The sequence below is a fragment of the Grampus griseus genome (genome assembly GCF_964374135.1).
Source record: "Grampus griseus genome assembly, chromosome: 7".
In the NCBI taxonomy this organism is placed as follows: Eukaryota; Metazoa; Chordata; class Mammalia; order Artiodactyla; family Delphinidae; genus Grampus; species Grampus griseus.
The window spans coordinates 72,039,260-72,064,083 of NC_139001.1; the positions used below are offsets into that span (position 1 = coordinate 72,039,260).

The 24,824-nt window shown below is 40.9% G+C and overlaps 1 protein-coding gene across 1 annotated transcript in view; it reads right to left on the reverse strand.

The window, feature by feature from the left end:
• The window catches only part of TANC1 (tetratricopeptide repeat, ankyrin repeat and coiled-coil containing 1), a 229,711-nt gene that overhangs the window by 134,053 nt on the left and 70,834 nt on the right, over positions 1-24,824 (reverse strand). Inside the window, exon 3 of the mRNA XM_082658840.1 lies at positions 23,242-23,321. Coding sequence (XP_082514966.1) covers positions 23,242-23,302 — 61 coding nt within the window. The 5' untranslated portion in view covers positions 23,303-23,321. The remainder of the gene's footprint in view (positions 1-23,241; positions 23,322-24,824) is intronic.

Sequence of the window (24,824 nt, forward strand, 5' to 3'; positions counted from 1 at the left end):
TGTAAATATACACACTCGTACATGCATGGAAGGTCTCTAAGAAGAACACACAGGATCCAGGAGCAGTGGTTGCCTCTGGGAACAGGAACTCACCAACTGGGAACACGGATGGGAAGTATATACACTTTTAAATGGTTTACATTTTTTTGCTATGTGCATACGTTTCCTATAAATATTTTAAATCTACGTTTCCTAGGATTAAGCCAGGTGTGGATATGAAGATCTTAAGTCTAACTGGGCCACACCCTATGGCCTAACTTGGCAAGTGGGCGAGATGAAGCTCCCTTCCACAAAGACTGTTCAAAGTGACGGTGTGTGTGCTGACTGGTCGGAGGTGAGCTTGTTTCTGGTTGACGGAGGTGGACACAGGACAGGTGAGTAAGAAGAGCCCCAGGGCCGTGCCCTGAAAGAGGTGGGACTCTCGGCAGCCCCAAGCATTCCCGCTCCCACTGTGCAGCACAATCTTCCTCTCTCCTCACCCTGCACCCTGGGCTCTTTCATGTCCTGGTCATCTCTGCTGCTGTGGGTGGAGTGTGGGCGCACTCGTGGAAGCAGCCCACACAGGATAATGCAGGGCCCTAGGGAAACACCAGGTCTGCCAGGGAGAGGGCAAGATGAGGGAGGGGTAGGCATGGGGACCTGTTAGATGGGGGGTAGGGGAATAAGGAGAGGCTAAAAGGGAAAGGAATAAGGCAGGATGGGACCTAGGAATACAGCGGTAGGAGGAAGAGGGAAGCAGCCAGTGGTGGGGAGAGGCAGGGTGCGGGCGCACGAATTCCCGTTTCTGTTTTCAACTATTGTATCTGGCTAACAAGCCCTCCCAACACCCTGATAAAACAAAGTAAAAGACAACAACTCACAAGTGCAAAGTCTACTCCAAAAGATAAGGAGTGCCAGAAAAGCAAAGAATTCCTAGCAATTTTAAGGATGACAATGGAGCTTCCTTTGTTTTCATTGCAACAATTGGTGGCCCAACCAGGCTTCAGCCACAGGATGGGGAGACATCCATCCCCTGCCCCAGTGTTGGCTCCAGTATCTCCCCCTATAGCCACCAGCAGAAACCAACTGACTCCAGTAGATAAAACAGAGCTGATGAGATCTTTTCTCTTTCCATGAAAAGCCAACTCCCTCAACACCCCCCTCAAAATAATAAATGGTGGGAGACTGAGGAGAATGTAGCTTATTAGCAAAAGGAAAGAGGCTATCTTTTTGAAGATTCACACAAAGAAGGCTGAGATAAAAATTCAGTGAACTGCTTGTCACCCTCAATAGAATATAGGGGGACATGGCCTCTATATCCTTCATACGGCATTTCTTTTTTGATTAGTATAGACTAATATTAAAGAGAAAGAAAAGCAAGGACATTTCAAAAGCAACAGCTGATTATTATCCACATTTCAGGCATAAAGACTAGAACTAACACTACAGAAAGTCCACTCACTGATAAAGAACAAGCTTGAGGAGGTGTCCCCAGGATGTAGGGGGAAGGGGCAAACATTTTCATGAAGCAAGAAAAGATTACAGATATGGAAAACAAAGGTATTTCTGAGGAGAAACAAGCACAAAATAATTTTTTAAACTCAAAGAAAAAAAAAACAATCTTTTCTGAATTGAGGTTTGCAAATTAAAAAAGGACCCGCCTCAGAATGGCCATCATTAAAGTCTACAAATAACAAATGCTAAAGAGGGTGTGGAGAAAAGGGAACTCCCCTACACTGCTGATGGGAATGCAAGTTGATACAGCCACTATGGAAAACACTATGGAGGTTCCTCAGAAAACTAAAAACAGAACTACCATATGATCCAGCAATCCCACTCCTGGGCATATACCCAGAGAAAACCGTAATTCAAAAAGATACACGCACCCCAATGCTCACAGCAGCACTATTCACAATAGCCAAGACATGGAAACAACCTAAATGTCCGTTGACAGATGAATGGATAAAGAATACATACAATGGAATACCACTCAGCCATAAAAAAGAAATAATGCCATTTGCAGCAACATGGATGCAACTAGAAATGATCATACTAATTGAAGTCAGAAAGAGAAAGACAAATACCATATGATATGACTTATATGTGGAATCTAAAATATGGCACAAAGGAACATATCTACAAAACAGAACCAGACTCACAGACATAGAGAACAGACTTGTGGTTGCCAAGGGGGTGGAGGGAGGGAGAGGGATGGACTGGGAGTTTGGGGTTAGTAGATGAAAACTATTACATTTAGGATGGATAAACAACAGGGTCCTACTGTACAGTGCAGGGAACTATATCCCATCTCCTGGGATAAACCATAATGGAAAAGAATATAAAAAAGAATGTATAGGGCTTCCCTGGTGGCGCAGTGGTTAAGAGTCCGCCTGCCGATGCAGGGGACGCAGGTTCGTGCCCCGTTCCGGGAAGATCCCACATGCCGCGGAGCAGCTGGGCCCGTGAGCCATGGCCACTGAGCCTGCGCGTCCGGAGCCTGTGCTCCGCAACGCGAGAGGCCACAACAGTGAGAGGCCCGCGTACCGCAAAAAAAATAATAAATTAAAAAAATAATAATGTATATATGTGTATAAATGAGTCACTTTGCTATACAGCAGAAATTAGCACAACACTGTAAATCAACTATACTTCAAAAAAATATATTGCTAAGGCCAACGGCAAAAAAAAAAAAAAAAAAGGACTCACAGTGCTCTAGGCTGTTTCCCTAGAGGGAGACCCATACCTAGATGTATCCTGGCAAAACTTTAAGTTGATAGTTTAAAAAAAAAAAAGTATCACAAGCATCCAGGTAAGTATATAGTTTTATAAAAATAATTAAGGGGAAACAAAACTGCAGAGACTTTCAAAGGAACCAGAACCTAGAACCCAACTGCCCTCAGACTTCTTCAATTAGTTCCTAGGGCTGCTGTAACAAAGTACCACAAACTGGGTTATTTAAACAACAGAAATTTATTCTCACATTTCTGGAGGCTGTAAGTCCAAAATCCACATGTCAGGTGGGTCATGCTCTCTTTGAAAACTCTAGGGGAGAATATGGTCCATGCCTTTCTCTTAGTTCCTGGTGTTGCCTACAATCCTCAACGTTCCTTGGCTTGTAGACACATCACTCCAAGCTCTACCTCCATAATCACGTCATACTTCCCTGTGTCTGGGTCCCTTCTAAGGACACCAGTCCCTACAGCAGAGCCCACCCTAATCTATTATGACCTTATTTTCATTTGATTATGTCTACAAAGACCCTACTTCCAAATAAGGTCACTTTCACAGGTATCAAGGGTTAGGACTTCAACTTTTTCTTTTTGGAGGGACACAATTCCACTCACAACACTTCTCCAACATCGAGAGCCGAAAGCCAAAAAGCAGTATCTTTGAAACCTGAGGGAGCAAAGAGCATGACCAAACCTCATAAAGCCAAACCAAGTTTTCTATCAAGTGCAACACCAACCAAAAAACATTCTCAGGTACTCAAAGGCTCAGAAAACGCCCAGCCCATTTATCCTTTTTGAGGAAAAAGTTACTTAAGAATCAAAATTAACTACTCAACAGTGGGGACATTATGAGTGGGGGGAAAAAGCAATAAACTATAACTCATGCCCAGCCTTCAACACTTCACTCAACTGTCCCTCTTCTGCTTCCACTCCCTTCTCACTCAGGAAATGAGTTTTTCAAACCATATCCTTCACCCCATGGTGCAGAATTTTTTTTATAAATTTATTTATCTTTGGCTGTGTTGGGTCTTTGTTGCGGTGCGCGGGCTTCTCATTGCCGTGGTTTCTCTTGTTGCGGAGCACGGGCTCTAGGCGCGCAAGCTTCAGTAGTTGCAGCACGTGGGCTCAGTTGTTGTGGCTCACGGGCTCCAGAGTGCAGGCTCAGCAGTTGTGGCACACAGGCTTAGCTGCTCTGCGGCATGTGGGATCTTCCCGGACCAGAGCTCAAACTCGTGTCCGCTGCATTGGCAGGCGGATTCCTAACCACTGCACCACCAGGGAAGTCCCCAGAAAGAACCTCTTTATCTGGTGACCTCTTAAAACAATAGCGTCCTGTGCCAGAACTTGCTAACAATGGCTAACATTTTCTACATGATTGTGACACTGGGCAGAGAAAGCTCTCTTTACTGCTCCTCACCAATAACGCACCCCAAAGAAGAGTAGCACACAACACCACAATGACCATTTTCATTACCAAGGAACTGAAATTAACAAAAAAAGAGGCATTTAAGTTTACCACAGGATCATTTTTCAAACATGCAGGATAAACATTTAAGCTAGTGTGCACGATTTTTTTTTTTTTTTTTTTTTTTTTTTTTTGCAGTGCGCAGGCCTCTCACTGTTGTGGTCTCTCCTGTTGCGGAGCACAGGCTCCGAACGCGCAGGCTCACGGCCATGGCTCACGGGCCCAGCCACTCCGCGGCATGTGGGATCTTCCCGGACCAGGGCACGAACCCACGTCCCCCGCATCGGCGGGCGGACTCTCAAACACTGCGCCACCAGGGTAGCCCTAATGTGCACAATTTTCTATATGCCATATGATGACAATGGGAAAATAATATGCACCACCAAAAACTAGAAGGAAATTCAATAAAACGTTGATATGGTTATTCCTAAGAGGGTGGGAACTATCAATGGATTTTTCCCTTCCTTTTACATTTTAAGGTTGACATATGTTCTGACATTTTCATAACGAGAATGTTTTATAAGACAAAACACACTTTTCCATTAAACATTTATGTAACACATAAATTTTTATCTATCTCCTTTTACTTCCAGAGGTTTCCCAGCAAGCCCCTCTACTGGATACCTGTCAAGTTCCTGCTCTCCTGAGTTCCTTTCTTCAGGAAGGAGGGCTCACTTTGCCTTTATCCAGGCTCTTCTAACTATGCCCACTAGTTTTACTTAATCCACCTGGCTGATTTGCCCTCATCCATCTAGCCCAAACTCTCCACAGTCATCTATCTCCCAGGTCTTACTGATCAGGGATGTTCTTCCTTGTTGATAATTCCCACAGTGAAGCTACGGACCGGCTTCCTGTGACACCCACTGTGTGGTCCAAGATCCAGTCCCCTACCCTGTACAGTTGACCCCTGAACGACATGGGTTGGAACTGCGTGGGTCCACTTATACACAGTTTTTTTTTTTTTTAATAGTAAAAACTACCGTACTACACAACCTGTGGTTGGTTGAATGCATGGATGTGGAACTGCAGAGATGGAGGAACCACGTATACAGAGGGCTGACTATAAGTTATATGCAGATTTTCAACTGCGGGGAGGGTCACCACACCTCCCTGCCATGTTGTTCAAGGTTCAGCTGTATACTTCAAAGTAGTCAAAAGGAACCTCACTGCCCTAGCTCTGTCTACACTTTCCTCTGCTTTTAACTTCCAATCTCCAAAAAATTAATCCTTCTCTTAGCATTAAACTAAAAACTGGCAACCTGAATATACCCTCTTATTTATAAAAACATAGAAAACTCCACTTTTTACACAGAACTTCCTTGGGAGGGGGTGGGTGTGACTGAGGAATGATGAGGGAAGGACCACCGTCCCCACATCACACATCTACGTGACAGTGCCCCAGAACTGTGCCATAAGGCAGCCCTGGGGACTGTAATGACACACTGGATATCCAACTCCTAAAGCCATCCTGCACCCTCAATTACACACCTAGCGCCACCATAACTATCAGAGCTCGCTTACCCTCGAGCTCCACATTAAGTACGTACCCAGGTAACACACCAGGATTGATTGTGAGTTTTCTGTTTTAACAATATGTGTATGCTCATTGAATATATCTGCCCTAATAATGAGGGTGATTAAGCTAACCATTATTAAGACCTTACTTGATGTAAGAGACCCCCTGCTAAGCACTTTATATCCATTAGCTAATTTTTTCAACGTATTCCATTGCAAGTAAATGCTGTCACTGCCCCCTAGTTACAGACGAGGAAACTAAGGCTAAGGGAAGCTAAGTAAGTTGCCTGTAAGCGGTAGATCCAGATTTGAACCCAGGCAGACTTGAGACCACAGTCAGAATTCCCAATCACGGCATTACCCTGGTCTGCCTTCCCACACCGTGTGGATCCCCTGACCAAGGTGCATAACGAACATGGAGTGCTGTTGGTGCTTAAGGAATTCTGACTATCATCTACAGATAATTTAGCAAGTTTCTCTGAATAATAATCATCAGGAACATTCTGTCATACTGGACATGCTGACATTTTGGGGGTGGAAAAATAAGTGGAGGGAAAAAGACTTTTAGAACAATACCATAACCAGCACACCACCCCTCACTAACTACTCAAATCCAAACTCTGGCAGTCCCGTCAGCAAAACTGTCTGCCAACAGGCCTCGTTACAAGAGAAAGGGAGAGTACACGGAGCAGTGCCATTTATCCTGCTTCAACTCCTTACAAGGAAAATGGGACCTATAAACATTTGTGGGAAAATGCCTCAAAGTTTCTAAGCAGCATTTAAAGTTTCTCCCCCACAAACAGATTAAAAATACAATACAACCAACTCAGTATACATTCTAGAAAGCAGCAGAATGAATCAATTGTGTACATGTGGCTTTTTACCAAGATCCCTTTCAGACCTGTACTGGGGAGCAGGGAGTAGGGGAGAGAATGAGATGACTCTTCACTCTTTGACTCTGTCATTTTATTTGTTATATTCCTGCTCCATCATTACCACCACCATCACCACCATCACAAAAGAAAGAAGGAAGGGGGCTTCCCTGGTGGCGCAGTGGTTAAGAATCCGCCTGCCAATGCAGGGGACACGGGTTCGAGCCCTGCTCTGGGAAGATCCCACATGCCGCGGAGCAACTAAGCCCATGAGCCACAACTACTGAGCCCACGTGCCACAACTACTGAGCCCATGTGCCACAACTACTGAAGCCCACGCGCCTAGAGCCCGTGCTCCGCAACAAGAGAAGCCACTGCAATGAGAAGCCCGCACACCACAAAGAAGAGTAGCCCCCACTCACCGCAACTAGAGAAAGCCCGCGCACAACGAGGACCCAATGCAGCCAAAAATAAATAAATAAATAGTTAAATAAATAAAATAAAAAGAAAGAAAGGAGGAAGGGAGGGAGGAAAAAAAGAAAACAGCATTGCTCAGTTTCTGAAGCAGCAGCCTCAATGACATGTCTGGTAAAATATCTTAGCAACAATGTCAATATTGTCTCACTCCAGCTAACCATATTAACATTCCACTCTAATCATGATTTCTCAAATATAAAATGGAATGTGCATTACTTAATTCATTCTGAGTATCACTGGGAAAAACAGCCCTCTAACAATTTCTATAAGGCTGCATGACAAATTAACAACACTGTAAATAAATGACTAGATAAACAAACAAATAAATAACATATATATATCTGTCCTGGGATAAACCATAATGGAAAAGAATATAAAAAAATGAATGTATAGGGACTTTCCCTGGTGGTCCAGTGGTAAAAAATCCACCTTACAGTGCAGGGGACGTGGGTTCGATCCCTGGGCAGAGAACTAAGATCCCACATGCCGCAGAGCAACTAAACCCGCACACCACAACTACTGAGCTCGTGTGCCTCAACTAGAGCCCACGTACTGCAAACTACAGAGCCCAAACGCCCTGGAGCCTGTGCGCCACAACTAAAGAGCCCATGCACCACAACTAGAGAAGAGAAAACCCACACTCCATAACTAAAGGAGAGAAGCCCGCGCACCGCAATGAAAGATCCTGCATGCCTCAACAAAGATCCCACATGCCTCAACTAAGACCTGACACAGCCAAAAATAAATAAATGATAAATCTTAAAAAATATACATATATGTACAACTGAGTCACTTTGCTGTACAGCAGAAATTACATTGTAAATCAACTATACTTCAATTAAAAACAATTAAACATCAAAATTATATTCAATGGCTATTCGTTTTTGTGTATCTAACTTGCAAGTGTGAGAATAAGCAAGTGTTGATGAGGAATCTGCATAAACACAAGAACCAAATAAAATATACTGACAAATTACTCTGATCAAATCCTGCCCCTTGTTATTTCTGTAAGAGAATCCTTTCACTCATCTGCTCGTATACCTGTATTTCAAATTCATCTTTATAGGGCTGCCAAGAACAGAGTCTACTAGATAGTGGGGGAGCTCCTTTTCCTAGGAGTTTTCCAAGTCATATACACATACCCCTGCCAAGGTTGGCTGGAGCTGGTCCTGCACAGACACAGGAACAAATGGCATGCCAGCGGCTCCCGAACCTGGCTAACCACTCAAAAACCATTAAAAAAAAAAAAAAAATTACAGAAGCCTGAGTCCCACCACGGTGAGTAATGCAGTAGGTCCGGTAGGAATCTGAGTCACAAGTGCCTTGGATGAACTAGCCAGGTTTAGTAATCGCTGCACTAGAGCCTGCTCTTGTAAAGCCGAGGTGAGTACTGAGTCTCACAGGTACACCCGCTTTGAGTGCACACAGCTTCTCTTCGCAGAATGCTGGTGGTGGATCCTTGCAGTCTGGCCTCACATTCCTCCCCCTCCTCCCTCCCAGCAAACACATGCCACCCCAGACGGTTGCAGCAACTGCCCCACAGCACTCCACTAGGGGCAGGCCTACCACACTCTCTCCTCCTGCACCAGATGGAATGGCCTGGGCCGTGTGTGCCACACAGACAAGGGAACCAAGGAGACAAAAATATCTGAGATGCCGCCATTTTGGCCTAAAGCCAAAAGGAGAGGGTCAAGGGGCAGAAACAAAGAAGCCAGAAGGGTATAGAAATTACCATCAATTATAATAAGAGCAAACATTTATGAAATGCTTACAATGGTCCAGGCACTGTTCCAAGCACTTTAACTCACTGAATCCTCAGGACAACCAACAACCCTCAGAGGGAGATGCTGTCATCATCCCCATTTTACAGGCGTAAAAATGGAAACAATGAGGTTAATCAACTTGACCTGGGAATTGAACCCATGCAACCTGGCTGCTATACTGTCCTGATCATAAGGTTTTGGAGACAGAAAGACAAACTGGATTCAAATCCTGGCTCTGCCACTTAGCAGCTGTTTAGTCTTAAGCTAGTTCCTTAAACTCCACTAATAAGCTACTGTTTATAAGCATGCAGCACACTATCTGATACACAGTAAACACTCAAAGAGCAACTTTTATTAGTACTGCCACATTTTACCCCAGGGGATTCACTTCCTGATGAACTGCAGTTCACTTCCTAGTTTCTTCAATACCTTGAAGAAAAATATCTCACCTGCCCCTCACAACACTCAAGTATCAAAAACTCTCCATGTAAATTCAAATATCTGTATATTTTATTTCCCCAAAACAGATACTATGTGAACGAAAAACAAAACAAATTCCCTTCATCATCAACATTATCATGCCTGAAGTTTTTAAAAAAAACAAATCTTCCTTTCATTTGACCCTCGTAATTACTCTATGACACAGAGACTGTTACCTTCATTTTTTTAAATTATTTATATTTTGGCTGCATTTGGGTCTTCGTTGCTGCACGCGGGCTTTCTCTAGTTGCGGTGAGCAGGGGCTACTTTTCGTTGCAGTGCGCAGGCTTCTCATTGCAGTGGCTTCTCTTTGTGGAGCACAGGCTCTAGGCACACGGGCTCAGTAGCTGTGGCTCACGGGCTCTAGAGCGCAGGCTCAGTAGTTGTGGCGCATGGGCTTAGTTGCTCCACGGCATGTGGGATCTTCCTGGACCAGGGTTCGAACCTGTGTTCCCTGCATTGACAAGTGGATTCTTAACCACTGCGCCACCAGGGAAGTCCCTGCTACCTTCATTTTATAGGCAAGAAAACTGAGGTTCAGAAAAATGAAACAACTTTTTCAAAGAGAACTAGTAGGTACATTCAAACTGGAACTCTTACCTAAGTTTCCTGAAGCCAAACCAGCAGAGTGCTTATTCATCTTTAAGATGCCGCTTCCATAAATCAGAAGGAATTTGAGGTACTGTTTGGGGAGCCCAATAACCATGGTAACAATTTAATGGATAGAGGGGGGAAAACCCCAGAATCTCTTAATCTTCAGAATCTTAGAGCTAAGGATGTAAGGAGGTTTAATCAGATTAGCAGCATCAAAACTCTCACACAAAGCAGGGAAAGAAAGCCGACCTCCCTGAAATAATGACTTATAACCTCAGTCACTTTTCAACACTGAACTTACAGAATTAAAACAAAATCCTTCCCTTAATCCTATAAAAAATGAAGTCTGAGTTAGATGAATCTTCTTAGGTTTTATAATTCAAAACTAAACATGACATGTTTCACTTGCTTAGAACTCTAGCTAGTAAACAATCAATGGTTAACCACTTAACAAAATATTAAAACACCTATTGAAACCAACAGAAAATTAGGTAAATGAACAGGCAGGACAAAGAAAGAAATGTAAATTTTATTTTTGTCAAATACTTATATACTATCTGCCAAGCATGGATTTAAGTACTTTATAAATATTAACTCATATAATCATCATAAGTGACCCATGAGGCACAGAAAGGTTATGTAATTTGCTCAAGTTCACACAGTTACTAAACTATGGAGCCAGGATACCAATCCAGGCAGTGTGGCTTCAAACGGCCCATAAACATATAAAAATGCCTTTGGATTCACTCTAAAGAATTGCAAAATTAAAACAATGAGATATCACTTTTGCCTATTATACCGGACAAGATGAAATATTGATAGTTTGATTATAACCTATGCTGATAAGCATGTGAATAAACAAGCATTCTCACATATTGAAGGTGCAACTGTAAATTTATTGGCACCTTTATGAAGGGCAATTTGACAAAATTTAGGAAAATTATAAATGAATAAACTTATTAACCAACAATTTTTCTTACAACTATCCTTATGAAAGGACAGGGAGTTAGGCACAAGGATATTTACTCTAGTATTGATTGTAACGACAACGAAAAAGATAAAACCATCAAAGGGAATAATAAAACAAGTTACAGAATATCTGTCTAATGTAACACTGAGAAACTTTTTAAAAGCCTATATATTAGTATGTGCTGATATGAAGATATGTCTAAAAATGTATTCAGTCAACATGGTAACTTACAAAATAAAACACACTGTAAAGTCTATCGGTTTTCTTAAGGATTTATACATGTACATTATGCATGCATACACACATATATGCACTGAAAATATCTAGAAAGATCAAATAAATCATTAACATTAATTTCCTTTGGGGAGCAAAAATGGAAGCAGAGAACAAATGGGGGGTATCTGTACTTTTAATACCATTGTATAGCTTTTTTTAATGATTGTATATTTAATTATTACATTTACGGTGTTTGAGTGACTTTACAAAAAAAAAGGATGGATTTGTAACAGTCTCAAGGACATCAAGCAGAAATGGGCTTTAAGATACAGAAAAAGAAAGAGATATTACAGTGCTACTGAATCTAGATTAAGGCCATGTAAGAATTTCTGAAATAAACTTTCTAGGGAGGGGGGAAAATACTTCTAGAGAAGGAAAAAAAAATCAAAACAAGTAGCCCTGGAGAGAGAAATTATAAAGTAATTCACTGTCTTCTATCTCAGGGATGTATTTTCCTTTATATTTACTCAGTGCTAGAGATAAAAATAAGGGAACTAGCCAGAGACACAGTAGAAACTGAACTAGTCTGGAGTCAAAAGCTATACCTTGAGCCCACATCTTTGTTTTAACGAGCTATAAGGCCTTGGGCAGTTGCTCAATGTTTACCAAATAGTTCTCGAAAACTGAAGACACTGAACTCAATTTCTTAAAGTCCTTCTAGATCTAAAACCCTTTATTTCATTACTTTAGCTTAGTTTGAAAAAAAAAAACATCCATGTACCTAATAATCTAAGAATATAAGCCATGGACAATGTTTTTTACACTTAAGACTATAGCAATTTATTAAGGAGATGCTTTCCTGTCTGGAACTATCCCTGCCCGCTATCAGAAACTCACAGGATGAGGGCTCCCAGCACATCCAGGGAGCAGGGAGCGCTTAGACTTTTTTGACTGTGTATGTACAGAGGTAGAATGTTATTAGGTACTGTGGAAAACCTAATGACTCATTTGTGTTGGTTTTATGTCTTTATTTTGGTTTCTCTATAAAATAAATTTCTTAAATATAAGTCAATCAGACTAGCAGATATCTAGCCTCAGCACAAACATGAAATTTTTAATAATGCAGGAGACACTGCTACCCACTGAAGACAGGCAATGGGACTTCCAGCAACTTCAAGGAAAATTCCCCTACCAGTAACTTTATAAGGAAGCCCCACTACTACACACCAGGGCCACACTTGGAAAAGGGAAGAATCAAACTAAAGAGCTTCTCACATTCCCAACAGAAAAAATGTACAAGGACATAAAAAGACAATTATTGAAGAGGAACTATAAATGGGCACTAAATATTTAAAGAGGTCTTCCGACCTCAAAGAAATGCTAATTAAAAACAAATACAGGGGCTTCCCTGGTGGCGCAGTGGTTGAGAGTCCGCCTGCCGATGCAGGGGACACGGGTTCGTGCCCCGGTCTGGGAGGATCCCACATGTCGCGGAGCGGCTGGGCCCGTGAGCCATGGCCGCTGAGCCTGCGTCTCTGGAGCCTGTGCTCCACAACGGGAGAGGCCACAGCAGTGAGAGGCCCGCGTACCGCTAAAGAAAAATAATAATAAATTAAAAAAAAAAAAAAAACAAATACATGTTTTAACCTACAAACTTGACAAAGATTATTAAAATCCACAAATACCCAATACTAGAAAGAGCCATGCAAGCAGGCACACTCACACACTGCTTACACAGGTGGCAACCAACACAATCCTTCTGGAAAACAATTTGTCAAGAAGTACCATGAGCTTCTGAAAAGTTCCTCTCCTTCACTATTAATTCCTTATCTAGAAACATTCCACTAAAATAATCAGAGATTTATACAAAGATACATATTTTCCAGAGGGTTTTTTCTTTAATGAATGAGAAAAATATGTAACCAAAATTCACCCAAACAAAATCATGGTATATTGGTACAATAGACTCTTAGGCATTTTTCAAAGAGTAATGACATTAAAAAGGATACAGCAAAAGATAAGAATTAAGAAAAAACCCTAGGATATTCTTTATCAGTATTTTACAAATTTTCTACAATGAGCACATATTATACTGGGCATTGATCAAAGGCCCATATTTATTCTGACTTTAACTTTTCCAAAACCAAAATGGATATAACAGTTGGTGGCACCTTAAAATTGCTACCAGTCAAGGAATGGTTGCAACGTGGCAAGCACTGACCATGCAAACCTATGTTATTACATCTGGTAGAGTGACTAGACAATGATAACCTCCTCCAGGTTTCAGTCAACAGATCACTTAAAGTCCACGTGGAAGGAATAAGAGCCCTGAATTTTATCTGAAAGCCTTCCATTAAAACCTCCTTCTGAGATCATGAAAGAATGGCATCAAACTTGCAGAATGCATGATCTGCAGCTTGGAAGAAAAGTCCTGGAGAAAACAGTGAAGGGCTCAGAAAAATGCTGCAACATCAATGCTCTATAATGGTAGAGAAGATGATGTCATATGAAGAAAAATGAGTATTGACAACTAGGTGAAAAAAATTATTTAGAAGAATCAGGTTCTGAACATAAATTTTGAAATACCTTAACCAACTTATTTCATTTTCCTCCCATTTTATGAAAAAGATTGAGACATGTAAAAATAACTTTCTAAAGAAAGGAAATCTTCAGTAAAGTGTAACATTTTAAGTAGTAAAGTATGTCAATTTAATTGACAGCAGTTCTTTCTTCCTTAGCAGTACCCAAAATAATGGTGTGTTTTATAATCAATGAAGTACTGTGTAACATTTATAATCAGAACAATAAAGACAAGTGCTGTGGGCTGAACTGTGTTCCCTCAAATTCATATGTTGAAGCCCTAACCCCCAACATGATGGTATTTGGAGAAGAGGCTTTTTAGAGATACTTAGGTTTAAATGAGGGCATGAGGATGGGGCCTTCACAATGGGATTTGCATCCTTATAACAAGGGGCACTGGAGTGCTTGCTGTCTCTCTTGCCATGTGAGGATTCAAGTATAAGGCAGCCATCTGCAAGCCAGAAAGAGAACCTTCAACCAGAACCTGATCATGCTGGTGCCTTGAGCTCAGAATTCTAGCCTCCAGAACTGTGAGAAAATAAACTTCTGTTGTCTAAGCCACTCAATGTCTGGCATTGTGTTATGGCTGCCCAAACTAAGACAACAAGAAAATGTGCCATCAGAAGTCAAAATATTTTTAACATCTGGTACTTGGAAGGAAGTTTTCTACATAACTCTAAAGTTATGTAGAAAACTTTCTTGGGGTGGGTTGGTAAGGTGGGAGGCAAACAAGCCCTCGCAAAGATACAAGACATTAACATATAAATTGTTTGAGAACCAAACATAAGATCATCAGGAAGGTAGCAGTGCACAGGTGGCTCTCTTCCATTCTCAACCCAGAGTTTGCATCCTCTTCATCTCTGCTACCAGCCAGTTCCATGCTCTATATAAAATCCAGACAAGTGCCCAAACCATTATAGGCCCCTATGTGTATGTCTTATATCAGAGACATCATTATTACTGAGTACTCTGGGCTCTGGAACAGTCTCAGGGCACAAAGAATGTCATCATGTACCCAATGTAGCAGTATGATGCTCCCAAAGTCCCTTAAAAATGGACAACTCTCACACAAACTTTTGAGAATGAAGAATTAAAAATCAGCTCTAAAGTCTTATTTCACCCTGACCCCCATGACAGTGCTGTGATCACCAGAACACAGGACAAGAATCTCTGATTCTATATTGGCACTGCTGATGGCTGATGTGTTATAACCAGCCTGCCACCAAAGGGAGAGGGGGAGTGAGAGACAGACACAGATCCTACATTCCAACTCCATGATTTCCAATATGAATAAGGGTTTCTCAATTTGATGCTGTATACCAAGGCTAGGGCTACCCAACAGGTTACCCCTGATGGCCGTCTGTCGACAGCAGGACAAGTATAAGGTCAAAGCCCTCAATCCCTAAAAGAAGAATCATTTAGTTTAGACCATCCTGCATGGAAAAAAGAAGTCAACCTAGGTCAAAATTTTTGGTAGCCTATCTCCCCTCTCAGGAACTATGTTTGCCAATAGATTACATCAAATCCAGTTTTCTACATTTCTGTAGAATACGTATAAAACTTATGCAAATAGGTCACATGAAAACTCAAATATGGAGCTTTTAATGAGAATTAAGCTATACATGACAAAACTCTCTGAAGACCTGGTCTACAGAAACTAAGACCATTGGTTGTTTTTTGTTTTTTAACAGTAAAGCAGCTTGCATGAACAAAAATCTGTGAAATGAAATTAGGTTTGACATAAAAATGGACTCTGAATTATTATATTTCTGTATTAGCTTTCTTGTTGCATTTACACATATACATACAAAAAGGGACCCAAGAAAATAAATATTGTCGTCTGAGAATTTTGCTGCATCCTTTATGATGATTCAGATAGGCTGTGACTTGCTAGAGGTTGTACTGGCCATAAAAAGGGGAAGATCCAGGATAAGTCTTGATTTCACCTTCTCAGTCCAGACTTTTCTCTAATTACGCCTCTCCTAGGAAACAGCTCAGATGGACCAGCCGTGGTCCATTATGTATAGTGCCCGACACACATGATGAATGCTCGGTATTTGTGCCCATCCTTCTCTTTCATACTTTATATATCCCTAAAATGTACGGGGAAGCTATAAAGAGGATGGGCAATGAAGCCTTCCACATATAAAGACCTTTACTAATAAGGATATGTTGAAATGAAACATCTCAGCAACTTTATAAACTGTACTTAGAAATCTATTCTTAAGGCTGCTTGCTAACTCTCGAAATTTCTTTAGTAAGGGGAAAAGCCTCTCAGTTTAACTTCACAAAGAAAAAAGGATAAAATGCAAGTGACATGATATAGGTTAAAAGGTAAAACAAGTTATAAATCAAAGTATCAATCACCATACAACAGACAGATGACTCAGAGCTGCTTCGGTTTTATCATGAGGAAAAGGCTAAAGATGGCAGAAGAGCCTTTAGTATCCAAAGTCAATGGCAGAATCGGTATTTAGAGAGAGGACATCATGGATAGAAGCTTCTAGAACATCATTCTCTTGCCTGAGACCAACAGGGAAGGAACAAGATGTTTTAGAAGGATTTTGTTTGTTCTTGAACGTACCAGTTTTCTCGAGAAAGAAACTGAACATCTAGCAGAAGCCATATGTCAAGCAGGGCACTTCTGTAGACAGGTTATCTTATTTAACCCTAACAACATCCCTGTAGGGTAGCTTAAATAGGTTAAGAAATTTGTCCAAGTACACAGGGAAGCGAACAAGCTAGGATTTGAATTTGCATCTTCAGATTCCAAAGTCTGTGCTTTTTCGAGATTCTGAGGTGTGAGGGGTGACAGAGAAAAACTGATGAAGGGACCAATGGAACCAGAGGGAACAGCATTCCCACCCCTACTAGTAACCAGCCTGTTCCATTCTACGTTCAAATCCTGTCCTACAGGATTTTGCAGAATTTATTTAAATGCTCTGGTAAATAGAAATACAATACCTTTAGATTGAACTATTTCTGCTTATTTGGTTGCTTCGGAAACATTTTTTGAGTCAGTTACCAACAAGATACCAAATATCCGCAGCTCAGCAAGACAGTCCCTGCACTAAATTCCTCAATAACAGGCCACAGCCACAAAAAATGGGCAACGCAGCAGAGAATAATCAAAAGCAGCTTCAGATTTTCCGGATAAAACAAAGCATCGTTTGTATTGAGGCATTTTTAGAAGGTACCACTGAAAGCCAGACTGCAGCCTGGAATGGCTTAAAATACCACATTTAACAATCACATCAATGGCTTTTAAACTTTAGAGGCAAACAGCTTCCTTTTACTACAAATTCAAAGTGAAGGATTAGATGCAAAGCTAACAGATTCAGGACACATTCAAGCTTAGGGACCATCCAATGCCTTAATTAACACCATTAATTACAAGTGTATTGAGCCAACTAGCTGGGTTTTAATGATGAAACAGTGAAGGTCAAAATTTTTAAATAAATTGCTTCAAACTAAGCCCCCCTGCTGAAAAAAGAACACCAATAATTAAACTGAAAGGAAAAGCCTAATAAACAATTATTTTGGCATATTTAGCAAACTTAATCAGTCTATATTTTAATTGAGACAATACCACAAGTAAGAGTTCACCAAACTTTGCTCTTCTGCCTCAACTTGGAGCTACTGGGTTGGCCAAAAGGTTTGTTTGTTTTTTCTGTAAGATGACTCTGGTAGCACTTAGTTGTCTTTAACTTCATTCGAAACAATTCTGTTAGATTGTATGTGACATCTGTCATATCAGCATGCATTTTAAAAAAAAAGACATTATAATTGGTGAATTTCTGTGTAGCCATTTTAATATTGAAGATGGAAGAAAAAAGCAACATTTTTGGCATATTATGCTTTATTATTTCAAGAAAGGTAAAAACACAACTGAAACGCAAAGAAAGATTTGTGCAGTGTATGGAGAAGATGCTGTGACTGAGCGAACATGTCAAAAGTGGTTTGCGAAGTTTCGTGCTGGAGATTTCTCGCTGGACGATGCTCCACGGTCAGGTAGACCAGGTGAGCAAATCAAGACACTTAGAACAATCAAAGTTATATACCACGCAGGAGACAGCCGACATACTCAAAATATCCAAATCAAGCGTTGAAAATCATTTGCACCAGCTTGGTTATGTTCATCGCTTTGATGTTTGGGTTCCACATAAGTTAAGCGAAAAAAACCTTCTTGACCATATTTCCGCATGGGATTCTCTACTTAAACGTAATGAAAACTTTCAGTTTTTACAACAAATGGTGAGGGCGATGAAAAGTGGATACTATACAATAAGGTGGACTGGGGCAAGCGAAATAAACCACCACCAACCACACGAAAGGCTAAAGAAGGTGATATGTATATGGTCGGATTGGAAGGGAGTCCTTTATATGAACTCCTTCCAGAAAATCAAACAACTAATTCCAACAAGTACTGCTCCCAGTCAGACCAACTGGAAGCAGCACTTGACGAAGAGAGTCCAGGATTAGTAAACAGAAAAATCATAATCTTCCATCAGGATACTGCAAGACCGAATGTTTCTTTGCTGACCAGCCAAAAACAGTTACAGCTTGGCTGGGAAGTTTTGATTCACCCGCTGTATTCACCAAACATTACACCTTCGGATTTCCATTTATTTAGGTCTTTACAAAATTCTCTTAGTAGAAAAAATTTCAATTCCCTGGAAGACTGTAAAAGGCACCTGGAACAGTTCTTTGCTCAAAAAGATAAAAAATTTGGGTAAGATGGAATTATGAAGTTGCCTGTGGAACAAAAGGGTGAATACGTTGTTCAATAAAGTTCTCGGTGAAAATGAAAAATGTGTCTTATTTTTACTTAAAAACCAAAGGTACTTTTTGGCCAACCCAATACTTCCACACCAATAGCGGGCAAGTAGGAGAGCTGGACAGGTCAAGAGACTATGGCTTCAAGATTGGCAGAGGCAAAAGGGACACAGAGAGAGAGAGAGAGGGACTAGCCCTTTCTAGGAGGGTAAGAGGCTTTGCCCATCTAATGCATCCAGATTGGTGTCACTATTTCCAGGGTTAAAAGGAAAAAAACAAAACCACTATCAACAGTGAGATTTGATTACATCGTAGATGTTAGATAAAATTAGGTTTCATTTCTTGGAGACCAGTAAGAAAAAAAGTCCAAAAAACTAGCCAAGACATGTACTTGCTCTGTGGAAGCAGTACCTATTATAATAAGCTATACTAGATATCTGTGTTGGTTAGCTTTTGAAGTGGAGAGGACCTGCAAATGTCTACAACTGAGAATCCTCCCTAACGCACATCTTGGTGGGAGATGAAGTCCACCTTGCCCTAGAGAAGCTAAGAAGTCCAAATACACACTTGCTCAGCCTCTCCTACAGCCAGAATCCAGGCATGGGAACCAGGCTCAGCCCTTTTGACGTACCTGCCCCACACTTTCAATTTCTCCTTGGTTATTCTTAAGCATTTTCACTTCCAGATGAATTTTAAAATCAACTATGTCAAAAGCAAAACAAAACAGGATTTTTAGGGCAGTGAAAGTACTCGGTATGATACTATGATGGTGAATACATGTCATTATATACTTGGGCAAACCCACAGGATGTCCCACACCAAGAGTGACCCCTAATGTAAACTATGGTCTGCGGGTGAGGATGTGTCAATGTAGGTTCATCAGTTGTAACAAATATACCTCCTTGATAGGAGAACATTGATAATGGGGACGCTAGGAATGAGTGGAGGCATGGGGTATACAGAAAATCTCTGCACCCTCCTCTCAATTTTGCTGTGAACCTAAAACTGGCTCTAAAAAAAATTACGTCTTTAAAAAGAAAATAGTTGGGGCTTCCCTGGTGGTGCACTAGTTGAGAATCTGCCTGCTAATGCAGAGGACAAGGGTTCGAGCCCTGGTCTGGGAGGATCCCACATGCCGCGGAGCAACTAGGCCCGTGAGCCACAGCTATTGAGCCTGCGCATCTGGAGCCTGTGCTCCGCAACGAGAGGCCGCGACAGTGAGAGGCCCGCGCACCGCGATGAAGAGTGGCCCCTGCTTGCCACAACTATAGAAAGCCCTCGCACAGAAACTAAGACACAACACAGCAAAAATAAATTAATTAATTAATAAACTCCTACCCCCAACATCTTCAAAAAAAAAGAAAATAGTTGGGATTTCATTAGAGATTAAATGGCATGTATAGATAATTTTGTAAGAGCTAGTCAGTTTAAAATAATAAATTTGCCCATTCAGAAATACAGTATTTCTTTCCATTTATTCAGTCTTCCTGTAAGTCCTTCAACAAAGTTTTATTTTCTTCAATATAAGGCTTGTACCTTTCTTCTTAGGTTGATATTTAAAGTTTCTGTTTCTATTATAAAATGAGACTTTTTTCCTTTTCATTTTCTAAACAGTGCTGCTAATTTCCTATGCTGCTCTTATATCCACTCTAAACTCTTACTAGGTCCAGGTTTGACATCAATACTCTGAAATCTTAAGAGTTCAGTAGGGCTTCCCTGGTGGCGCAGTGGTTGAGGGGTCCGCCTGCCAATGCAGGGGACGCGGGTTCATGCCCCGGTCCGGGAGGATCCCGCATGCCGCGGAGCAGCTGGGCCCGTGAGCCATGGCCTCTGGGCCTGCGCGTCCGAAGCCTGTGCTCCGCAACAGGAGAGGCCACGGCAGTGAGAGGCCCGCGTACCGGACAAAAGAAAAAAAAGAGTTCAATAATTACTTTTAAATTAAGGAACTTTAATGATAGTGACATGAAAGTTTGCTGATAGTAAAGGTCATTTACACACGTGGTAGAAGGTTGTAGACCTCTCTAGAGAGCTTCAAAATAAAGATAACACCTCATCCGCTTGTTTTAGATCAAGGTCCTAACATAACAGCAGGGAAAGAAAAAATAGATGCCCTCGTCTTGCCTTCCCCACATTATGGTTTAATATTGATTTTTGCTCCCTTAGGCCTGACTCAAGGTCAAGAACACTCATTTGCACTGATGGACTAGTGGAAACAAGGTAAATGTAGTTTCCAAAAAAATTTTCAAGTTTTTAATCCTGCATTCTCCAGTGTGATTCTGCAGCCTCCAGAAAATACTTTGTGCTCAGCTATAAGCATTTCCTAGGTATAAAAAAAAAATCATCAAAAAGTAATTTTGCTATTTTTAGAGCTGACTTAATGACTTCAATAACTTTCAATAATTTGATATCTCACTGTACATAATACTTGAAATATCCTTATATACATATAACTTAAATTTCAATACCTGCTAAAATTTTACCAATAAAGTGACATTTTCTTTTAGGGACAGGCGCTGAGGATATAAAAACTTCAATACTTATGAAAAATATTTGTTTTCTTTTGAAGAATACTAAGTTTAACTCAGTGATTTTCCAAATTCTCAAAACAGGTTCAACATAAAAGTGTAGCTCAAGATTGTCTGTAACAACAATCTACAAAGGATATGAAAATCTGAACTCAAAATTTTAGACAAATATTTTCTAAATTTCTGTGACTGTGAGTTCAAGTACATAAAAATGAATTTTCCTTTGTCTTTACAACAAAGATTGGTTTAATTGGAAACAGTAGAGCAAAATTTTTCCATATTGCAGCAGATATTATTACCCAAGTTTCACAGCGGTCTCAGTAGATTAGCCAGCTTTAATTTACAGAGAAACTTAGCTGTGATTTACTTATATAATGAGAGCTGGCACAGAGCTCAACACATGAATGGTCAAATTCCAAGTATTTTCCCCAATCATCTTGTGACATAACTTCGTCAAGATTTAAAATTCCATCTGCTTTGTTCCCCAGTGGAATACAACCAGGTTCTAGTTAAGAGAAAAAAGGCATACACCATACAGATGTTTTATGAGAAATGTTCCCATTGCTTTTTCAAGTTGGTTTGCATTAGTGAAAAGCCAAAGTGTGGGAATTATTATGAAGAAATGATTCAGAAAACACAATAGTTGCTCTTAAAGACCAAAGGGGGAAATAAACCCCAAATAATACGCTCTACAACTGGAAAAGTTTCAAACGCAAACAGTGTTCACTGTCTGGCCCATCTGAAAGGCAGGGTGCCAAAAATCATTAACATACTGTAATTTCACATGAGTCTGGCACGGATCAAAGAGGATGGTAAGCCTGTTGTGAAAGACTCCATTACTAAGCAGAGAGTTTTGGCTTGGAGACCCTGGCCCTGAGAAAAATAACCCACTGGTTGGCAGCTCCAGTCCAACAGACAGCTTTAGGATCTAACTTTATCCTGGAAATTACAAAGGCATGTAAAGAAGCAAACATAGTTCCTAGGATGAGTGTCAGTTGAGCCAAAACTGGGGAAAAATTTTTTGTTGTTGTTGTTAAGACAGCTTTTCGAGAACTAAAGAGAAGGATGTTTTGGCCTTAACCCAGCAGAGGGTGAAGGGTCCCCTGGATAGAAATTATGTGCACTGAAAATTCCCCGTAATAACAATTCTAATTAATTATTCAAAGCTAGGAGTTGATTTTCTAAGGTTAAGAGCTAACCTATGGTCTCCTGTTTCGATCATCAAAAACTGGTTTCTTCTTTTCTTTGCATCTGCTTAGCCAGGCATTAATGAGAGGCTTTTAATGGAATCTTATCAGCAACTGTACAACAAAGTCTCACTTTTAAGGTTAAGTTTGCCTTTTGCAGGTTTGGTTAAAGGGAAATTAATAATAGAAAATTTGTCAAGGTTCCACATAACCAAAAAGTTTACAAGTCCACTTATTCTTTTACAGAAACAACATATATAACAATATTACCACAAGGCATTACAAGATCTTTTGAATTAAAGAGTTAACTATAATTCAGCCTACTTATTTATACCTTAATAGAAATTAAAACTGAAGTGTTATTCAATATACAATAACTCAGACACCAGCCATTCTCTGACTCTGGATTAACGTGAGTTTGAGTGAAACGGCACATTTCAGGGAAACCGATCCATGCTAACAGATTTTTATTGTGCAAGACGGGTAGATAACATGTAGTTTTTCTGGTGAGTGGTCCCCAAAATAACCTTACAGTAGCTTATCACACGGAATGCAGCGTAGAGTCACAATGACCACATATGCACCAGAACTCTCCCAACAGGAGTGAAATCCAAGCCAAATTAAGTAGCTCTCATCATAATGAAAACTTAGCAGCCTGGCATTGAGTGTGGCTACACCTGTCAGGGGGAAAATCTGATACTCAGAAGATGAAGACCAGTCAGCCAGCAGTTGGTCAAACATATAAAATGCAAGCATGCGTGGGTAAAGAGAAAGCGCTTTCTAGAAATCAAATTCCTGGACACACCTGCTCTCCCTCAATGTCTATAACTCCGCCTCGGGATCTGAATGACCTGTTAAAATTATGACCCTTACCAATCTTCTGGGAAAGGATTTGGTTCAGAACCCAAACTCAATCTTCAAAGGCACTTCCCAGGAGAAAGCTCACGAACGTATTTAGTTTCTCATGGCCTCCAGGTTGCTGTTTCTTCTAAGCCATATCACTTCTCTGACCCATTCCCAAGGCAGTAACATCTGCCCCGCCTGGATTAAGTGGGGCCTTGCTGGCTCACGCCCACCATGCTTGCTCAGCTCAACTCAATCCTGGACACATACCTGTTTCCTTCTTGCTTCCCTTTCCTCCCTCTCGGCTTTTCTTCAGCACAGCCTTTAACATTTTCAACACTCTTTCGCTTCTAAAGAGAAAAGGAGAAGAGGGAAGAGGAATTAAGTATTATAAATTGGAACGTAACTTGCATATTGACACAAACAGTGACTTGTCTTCAAACAAACAGATCACTTAGGATAATATAAAGGTACCTTGAGTTTTACATTAATTTTCTATGAATAAACTAACATGGGGAACTAAATGCTAAGACACAAGGAGTGTTTTATAATGTTTAATGAAGTGATCAGAAGTTCACCGTCTTGTTATAAGTTAAAAAAAACACAACAACAGCGCATTCTCAGCATTCCACATTTAATTAAGGTTATGAGGCTAAATCTGGACACATTACTGTAAGATATCTGGCATAGGAATGTGGGTCTCCCAACCCCCATTCATCAAAAGAAAACATTAAGACAATCAAAAAGATAATGGTTAAGAAGGAAAGCTACATGGTTAAAGGCATGTTTTACAGGTGCTACTGATTATTTAACCATAAGGAAAACATTGTGGAAGGTTAATCAGAATGAAACATACCTTAAAAACATTTGCAAAATAAATACAGTGGGAACACATTTCAACACTGATGTCTGGGGTGTCTGATCAAACAGCACACACTGCAATGGGTTTTTACCACATATTGTTATGACTTTTGGGCAGGGGTGGGGGGAGGTAAGAAGAACAGGCCCAGGGCTGAATCCTTTAAATAATGAGCTGTATTTTTAAGCAGGGTTGTACAGAGCACATAAAAACAACACAATGGCCCAGGCCTAAGGTGAAACATAAAACCACCCCTCCAGCAAAGAGACAGACAAAAGGACCATTATTTCATCAGTTAGTCAGTCTCCTCCAGCTCCCTCTTCCCTCCACTAACTCAGATGAGATGGCTAGACAAAGCAAAAACAGTAACAAATCTGAGTGGGTTGTGTTACCATCACACGCTTGTTAACGCACTAAGGAGAAGCAGGTAGAAGAAGGCAAGTAGCTTACTGCTGAAGAAAACAAAGAGGGGATGACTCCTCTGTAGAAAACCTGCCTTGTTAGCATCAACGCTTCCAGTGGTCTCTGTACAACGCCCCGCACAAGTGCTCGACCCCAGAGTTGAGCCGAGGTTTTGTGGAGCCCACTGAGAGGGAGGAAGGGTCCCAAAGTGCTGCCATGCACAACATAAGCACCCAGGGTGACCTTTCTTATCATTGGGTCCAGGCCTGTATTTATTTTTCCAAGCCCTTTGTTTTCCTGATGAAGAAACAGAGACCCTGGGAGGCTGACTTGCCCCAGGGTCACGAAGCTAATTAACAGCAGGGCCAGAATCCAAATCTGCGGACTCCCAGCAAGGGTCCTTCTTCCCCAGTGCTGACCTCTCTGCTTAGAGCAATGAAAGCTTTGGGAAACAGCAATCAATCAATCAAAAAAATTAACAACAAACCAACCAACCTGAAAGATACTAGGAAGTAAATATCTTAAGCATAATTTGGAAAAAGCCATAGTGAAGCCTATTAGGGTTAAATCATCTTACAAACAAGTCTTTACA